General features: G+C 36.3%; 1 protein-coding gene across 1 annotated transcript in view; it reads right to left on the bottom strand.

Annotated features, from left to right (window-relative positions):
* Positions 1-3,741: 3,741 nt before the first annotated feature.
* il34 (interleukin 34) overlaps positions 3,742-8,080 on the bottom strand; it is a 56,140-nt gene continuing 51,801 nt past the window's right edge. Inside the window, exon 8 of the mRNA XM_028003975.1 lies at positions 3,742-6,242. Within this exon, the coding sequence (XP_027859776.1) occupies positions 6,157-6,242 (86 nt within the window). The 3' untranslated portion in view covers positions 3,742-6,156. The remainder of the gene's footprint in view (positions 6,243-8,080) is intronic.

Below are 8,080 nucleotides of genomic sequence, written 5' to 3'. Positions count from 1 at the left end.
GTTGCATATGTGAACCAGCTTAAAGTTGGACCTGAATTTAGTTATATGTGAAGTCTAAATGCAGACTGAAGTTGTAATTTATGCAAACAGAACCATGTCACAGATAAAAATTTAAACCAAACTCAATGAGAAATGTGAAGCTAGCAAGGTGTTTCAATAACTTAAATTCTGCAATAAACATTTCTACTCAGCTCCATCTCTTTATTCTGATTTAATCCAACATGCATGAGCAAATATTATTCTTGACTGCTGTCTTGCAACTTGAACTGTTTTTGTGTGTGTGTGTACAGGATTTGTTTTTTCTTTTTTAAAGCCGGGGATAGCTTGTGGGTTGTTTAAAAACCAGCTCTGCTTCAAACTGTGAGAAATAGCAAACAAAGTAAACCAAAGAGCAACACGGGGTAAGTAAATCCTACAATAAAAACCAAGCAAACCAGCTTGACAGGAGTTACAGGAAATGAACCATGTGTCTTAAGTTAAAGTCTGTGTCACTGCAAGACATCTAAAAGCAACATGGTTTAAGAGGTTAGACTCTTCTGAGGGTGAAACTAAAGTCTGAATCTGCTGCAGACAAAACATAGATATAAACTTTAGTTGTTCAAATGAATCCTCTTTGTGATAGTGGCTCACATGCAGAAGACAATCTGGACGGAGATGATTTACATGGAGCTGATGTCTAAAATGGACAGTAGAGGGCAAAAGTGAGCAATCAGAAGCGGCAACAATCACCGTTGGATGCTCCTGTTAGTGCCTGTAACCATGCTGATGCCAACTTTTGCCTTCTGGTGGCAGTTCTAGTCACATCTGCTCCTTGAAAATCACCATTTTCTCCTCTACATGTGGACAAACATTACCTTTAGAGTGCTTAACATGGTATAAAACCGTTTTTATTAGTAGGTGTGTCATACTCGAGTGCTTCTGTATTCGCTTTACATTTTAATAAAATAAATTATTTATTTGGAATAAACAGAGAAACAGGACTCTAAGATAATTTTCTGAAATGTTGTGAAGAAAGTGTAGAATAATAAAATTAAAGATGATGTAAAACAAACTCAATTACGTATCCTAAAGCATCCTGAAATTACTTCTGTCTTGCATTAAATTTCTGCAAATATAACCCAAAATATAAGATTTTTATCCAATGTAGGTTAGAATTTTTAAGATTTATAGTTGATTTATTATGCTACATAACTATAGTTGAAAACAAGCAAAAGGAGATGAGTTTGATTTATAGACTAATGGAGACTAAAACTAAGAAAAAATAATTGCATCTGTGTAACACGGTGGTGACGGTATTATGGAGTGGGCTTGTTTTATTGCACATGATGTGGTTCACATGGACGTTAATATCATTTTGTTCTTTTAAAGATGTTTTTATACATTTATTTTTGCATGGTGACTTCATTATACATCATAAATATGAAATAATATAAAAAAAAATACACAGTGAATTTAGTCTTGTGCACCAAGTTCTTGGTTTTAAAAATCATTGCTGATATTGACCTTTTGCACGTGACGTCACGCTCTCCAGAACTCCACCCACTCCACCATGATGGACGTCAAAACAACCAATATTGCTTCTATTTTGTTGATTTTACTTAAAATATGGTCATAGGGTGGTGCTGCGCTGCCGGCTGTACAGATAAGGATGCAGATCAAACTTGCCATTTTATTTTATAACTTTAAAGGAGGAAAGATACGGCGGTGATGGACAGCAGCTGTCAATCAAAATGACTGGCAGCTGCCTATATGATTGTCAGCCCTCGGTGTTTACAGACAAATTAGCTCGACTCGAACAAGTAGAAGCCGTGAATAAACTGGCAAAAACAACTATAGAAAACTATTTTAGTTGCTCTGTTCAATGCTCCCATCCCTCACTTCCCACGTCCATCATGGCGCCTGGATGATTTGTGACGTAGTTACAAAGGCTCAATACATTGAAATATAAAATAAATAAATCATTAAAAACCTCAAAATTAATGACATTCATACATGACAGGTGGACAGAAGCCTGGATTTTCTTTTAGTTAATCTGTAAGCAGAAAACCAACCATGATGAACAAACTTTGTTTACGCCAAATTTATAGTGCCATAGGCGTTCAGGAATACAATGACAGTTCTGGATTTCCTTTAAATTGTTCCCTGTCTACAGCTGAAGAGTCAAGATTAAAGATTACGATCCTGTCCATGCAATCACTGGGTTTATTGTGCTCCAGAGCTATTAAATAAAACACCACAGAGATTTACAGTTGGATTGGAAATCATTATATATTTATTCTCAGCTCTTAATGTTGTCAAATCAGTCCTGCCAGAACCAGACTGCCCAGCTTTCTCAGCCCAGATGTTACAAATTTACTGGTTCCTTGTACAGATTAACCTTTTGCACCAACCCGACCACCGCTGTCTGTGCACATTAAGTCATAATGTATACCATCGGGTTGGCTCAGCACTCCGGGTGTGAAATAAACAATAAGCAACCCGCCGGCTGTGAGCAGAAAATTTATGATAACACAAATTCAAGAAAGCCAATTATATCCTTGAAGCTGTGCAGAAAGTATTGCTGCAGTAAAACTGAGGCTCTGTTAAGCTCTGAACTCTCAGTTTTGTCTTTTAGAAGGTTTCCAATAGAAAACAAGTTTTAATCTGAGTTTTTGTTTGTTTCTTTTTTGCTGCCTTAGAGCTACTTCTGATGGGGGTTTATGAAGCGTGATTTCAGATTGTTTTTACCTATGAGATTATTCATAAAAATTTATAAAATCATTTACTATTTATTTTGACAAATTTCTTATGACAGGAATCATTCGATTAATGACGACTCCTGTCTGGATTGTTATTTTTAGTATTTTCTCCACTGTTTGTTCAATGAGAGCATCAATAAATATCAATAAATTGGACAATTTCATTAAATGCAGTTACTCTGAGAAAATTAGTGATACAAATCACACTTCGTTATGTGACTTATGTCCTGAAAAAGCAAATTGATAAAAATTTTTCAAGAGTGGTATTTGTGCTTGCGGGTCTATATTGGAAAAAAAAAATCTTACCAAGTATTCCTGGTCTAGTTTCTAGTGCAAATGTCTTTGTACACTTGGAATTAGATAAAACTAACTTTCAAGTAACTTCTCAGCAAGATTAAGTCAATAATTCTTTAATATAGATGAAAAAGTACTAGTTCCATTGGGAGGTTATTTCACAAGACATTTTCCCATGTGTTATAAATTAATCTGCCAGTGGAACAAGAACTTTTTCATCAATATTAAAGAATTATTGACTTAAAACAAGCTCTGTAGCTTGCTAAAAAGTATTGTCTTATTTCAAGTGTACAAAGATATTTGCACTAGAAAGTAGACTAATATTTCTCTACTAAGTTGCAGTGAATCTCAAAAAGACGGAAGAGATTACAGAGATTATAACTGAGGACGGCGTACTGGAACTTCAGGAAAAAATGGCCGGATTAGCATCACCTGATGCTGGACGGACTTATAAAAAGGGACGCCTGATTGAACAGTAAGTCCTTCATTCAAAGTAAATCTGTAATCCCTGTGGATCATTAACAAATCAAGGTGCTGCTGCTTCTGCTTTCATGTTCCTTTGGTGCACATCCATTTAATATCTGTGAATTTGAAAAAAATTCTGATTATGAAGAGATTATAAATCAGTTTCACAGTGTAAACGCTGTGAAACTGCGTGTAAATGCTGTGAAATTATGACAAATTTCTGGCTAGAATTTGGGGTTTTAATCCTGAGAAGTTAATTTTTTTGCCCATGTCATCAAAATCTGTTTAAAATTTGTTGAGTCCATGGAGTTTGTCCTGACTTTATTTAGGTAATAAAGTGTAATCGCTGTGACAAAACTATCAGTTATAGCTTTATTGCTAAAAACGATAGCTTTTATTTGCATGATGGGAGCGTCTTTCGTACTCTCAGCCTCTAAAAGAGTCATGGGAGAGTCTGCAGACATAAAGATCTAAACAACAACCAGGATATATGAAAACTTCACAGTCAAAACTTTAAGAATCCACTGATTACTTTTGGGTTGAAACAATTAATCGATTAATTGTCAAGTAATTTAGTATTTGAATAAACCGTATTTGGAGCATACTGGCTCAAAAAAGGCAATTTTGCTTTAAGAACACATACAGAGCAGTAATTAAAACAAAACTGCACAAAATATTTTGGATTTAAGATAAAAAAACATTCTTTGTCTGCAAATGTTATACACAGAACTGTTAAGTGACGGTTTTATCCTCACCCAGTTCAAAATGTGTAAAAAAAGATTCTATTAAGCACCTTTTGCAATTCAGTTATTTGCATCTTAGCATCTTGACAGCTTTAAAAGTCTTTATTATAACTTTGAGAGCAAATCAATTAGTCTTGGATAATTTATGGAGTTTCTCATTCTGCTCAGGAACTAAAGCTTTTCTGTAGGTCACTATTGAAACATCAGTCACTTTACTTGCTGATATCTCTATTCTTATTAGGGGTGTAGCGATACAACAATTTCATGATACGATACGATATTGTGATCATGATACGATATGTATCACGATATTTGGCAAACGGTACAATTTGATACGATTCGTTTATATCCTTTATATACAGAACAGAAACCACTAAGCTAAAAACAAATTACGAAGTGGATGCCACTAGTCGCTCCGATATTCAAACTTCGCATTAATTTCGCGATCTCACTGCTTTTGCCGCTGTTCTGTTCGCGCCGCTACTCCGTTCCGCTTCCTTTCACGGTTACTTGCGCAACTTTACTTCGTTTCTTAGCAACAAAATACAGCCCATTGTTATTTGTTTAAGATTTGAGATTTCCAAAAACAAAGGAATCTAATGTTGCGTTTCGTTTTTTACGTTTGGAGGCTCATTTCCTTTCACATAACCGGAAAAGCCGGTTTTGAACATTTCTCTGACATTCGTAAAAATATGGTTTACTTATTTTAGCATAACTCCGGTTTTACTTGGCCTATTAACACAATTTAAAAGCTGTTATGTAGTTTATAATGTGCACTTTAAGCACAAGTTGAAAGTAAGACTGGGGGAGGCGGAGTCTTGCTGCTACGCCATCACAAACCAGACATGTTAAAAAGACGGTATAAGTCTATGGACCCCTATGGTTTAACGTATCGATACTCGAGGGTGAAACATTAATAACGTTCAAGGGTGTAAAAAAAAAGATATTGTAGAATCGATATAATTATACAGCCCTAATTCTTATGGCATCGTGCTCTTTCCTGTCACATCTTGAAACTTCAGCCGAAGATTTTAGGGAACTCTGACGTCTTTTTTTATTAAAACTTCAGTCAGAAGACTCAAATTTTCGCATCGAGACAAAACTCGATGCTTGTCATGTTTTCACCAGTTTGGCTTCTCTCCAGATTCCTTTCGAAACTCAGGAACCTCAAGCAAAACTCAGGTACCAATTATACGTCTTGCATCATTGTTTTCCACAAACTTGTCTTTGAAATCATGGCGTACCTGATAAAAACAAACCGAAACAGATTTATGCTGAATACAGAGCTCGGTATAAAGGAACATAAATATACTGTCAGTTGACCAAGTTTGTTTTTCTTCCTTTTTTTTTTTGCACAGATGAAAAGAACATAAATCCACGGAGCAGCAAATGAAAATGAACATACTTTTTTGGACAGCTTTTTGATTATGCAATCCGGGCCTGTAGCACAGCTGTAAAACATTTGTTTTTAAATAACATGATATATCGGGATGTTTGGCTGTGGTACAAAGTCTGTCTCTTTCTGTTAGCCTTTTGCTGAGGAAGTTCCTTCCCAAAGAATCCATCTCAGAAAACAATGTATTCATCATCGTTATTAACATATGAAAACATAAACACATCTGACGCATGAGTTACCAGAAGCAGGAGACGTCCTCAAGGAAGAGATCCGGCGTCCCAGCTGAAATCCTGAAGGTTCCTCACAAAGCCGAGCCGCATTTCGGCTACATGGAAAGTCCGTATGCTACCAAATGAAGCACTGGTGGCGTCGCTATGCCAACATGTTCTGTCGGGTCTCACTGCTGCTTGGTGCCAAGGTTTTCAGTCTGTACAATGATCCTGGCTCTTTTTGGAAATGACTTGTTGAAATGGGATTTATTGTGAATCACTGGAGTCTCTGGGCGGCGTCAACGTGGAAGTCACCACTCTGCAGGCTCCGTGGGCGCCGTCTCCAGTTCTGGGCTCTGCGTTTTTCTGCCCTTCTTTGAATGGGAGACTTCACAGTCTGGAAAGCAGAAAACATAAACGCATCCATGTTATCATTAATTACAATAAATCAAAGCATTCTTTGTGCAGGTGCAACCTGACTGCAGAATGAGTCAGTCTGCTTTTAAACCACATGCATCAAACTCAACCAAATCTGGGCCGCCGTAGCTTTTTATGTGGCCAAATTACATCATTAAGTCCTTTCAGTTTTTTGACAAATCTGTGAAATTCACACAAAATCAACAAATCTTCACATTTTTCTCTGATTTTACAGCAAAAATTCTCAAAATTTATCAAAAACATTGAGTTTAAGTGACTACTCTGGATCAAATTTTGGTATTTTAAGGACGAAAATGACAATAATTCATATGAGTAACAAAAAACAACTAAATCAGGCAAAAGAAAATATTTCCACATCAGCCTTACTTGATGTCAATTTGTAGTCTGTAATTGATACGATGAGTAATAAAAAGTCACATTAAACATTGTACATTAATGCAAATATAAAAATTCCTTACAAACATTTTGAAATTGGCGCCACAAAATCTGTGATTTTGATTGCAAAAAATAAAAAACTAAAGCAATCAAAATCCTGGAGGAACAGCAGTTTATTAATATTTTTAACAGTTTAATTGGTTTCATCAACATATTCTGGCACAACCGGCCCTTTAAGGACACCCATATTTTTGATATGGCCCAAAATGGAAATGAGTTTAATACCGTGATTTAACCTGCCAACGGTTGCCATGGTTACCTCGGTCTTGCTTTTTTTTTTTTTTTTACATGAATAAGGCTTGTACGTATTTATGCATATAGTCCAGCGTACTACAACTGTTCATCACAGCCAGAGATGGGGAGAGCTCCTAAGAACTGTACTCAAGTAAGAGTAGTGATACGTCAACATATTTTTACTCAAGTAAAAGTAAAAAGTAGCCATCCAAGAAATGACTCAAGTTAGAGTAAAAAAATGTATTTGGTATAAAGTCTACTCAAGCACTGAGTAACTAATCAAATTATCAACCATTTAATATTTAAAAATTACATAATCAGATGGACCAAAATATGAAGTTAAGTAGAAATGTTTGTATTTTAAGGATATAAGTAACAAAAAATAACTAACAAGTATTTTTCCAAATCAGTTTTGTTCGATGTGAAATTATGAAACTTTAACAAAAACTGCTGGTGTGTGTTTGATGAGGCAGAGATGGGGATGTTGAGGATTTCTGGCGAGCGGATGATGGATTTGGATCTGTAAGGAAGAAGGAGGCCACAGAGGAAGGCTGGTGTGACAGATGAGGCTTGTAGGGATTTTTTAGGGTGAAAACAACAAATTAGGATGGTTTCTGAATGCATACAGGAGAGAAAACCAGGAATAAATCCCTCTGAAGTTTCCCAGAAAACAAACCTGAAATATTCCCTGAATATATGGATGTTTAAAAACAGCATATCAGTCAAGGTAAAGGTGCCGTGTCATCATCAGAGATGCGCTCCACTTCCTGAGACATGCCAAAAATCTTCCCAAGCAAATTTCTGCGCACTATCCATCCATCTGAAAGTGAGGCAATGCTGCGCAGCATCTGTGGGGCCTGAAAATCTGGAGCACATAAGGCTGCGGCATTTTTCATGCACACACAGTTACATCAACATGCGTCTCCTGCAGGTGTTGGGTGACATTCATGCCAGGACCTCAATCTTTTACGTTCAGATTGAGCCAGATGATGGACAGGAGACTCCTGATGGGATCGGTTCTGATTGAGATTTAAAATGCTCAAATGGGTCAGCGTCTCGCACCGGCGAAAATTGCTAAAAATGTTGAGTTTTTTTAATTTTTTTTTTTTTTTATATAACTGTTGTAAA

The sequence above is a fragment of the Xiphophorus couchianus genome, chromosome 2, assembly GCF_001444195.1.
Source record: "Xiphophorus couchianus chromosome 2, X_couchianus-1.0, whole genome shotgun sequence".
NCBI lineage: Eukaryota > Metazoa > Chordata > Actinopteri > Cyprinodontiformes > Poeciliidae > Xiphophorus > Xiphophorus couchianus.
The sequence above is the reverse complement of the archived record's forward strand: the minus strand, read 5'-3'. Positions and strand labels throughout refer to the sequence as shown.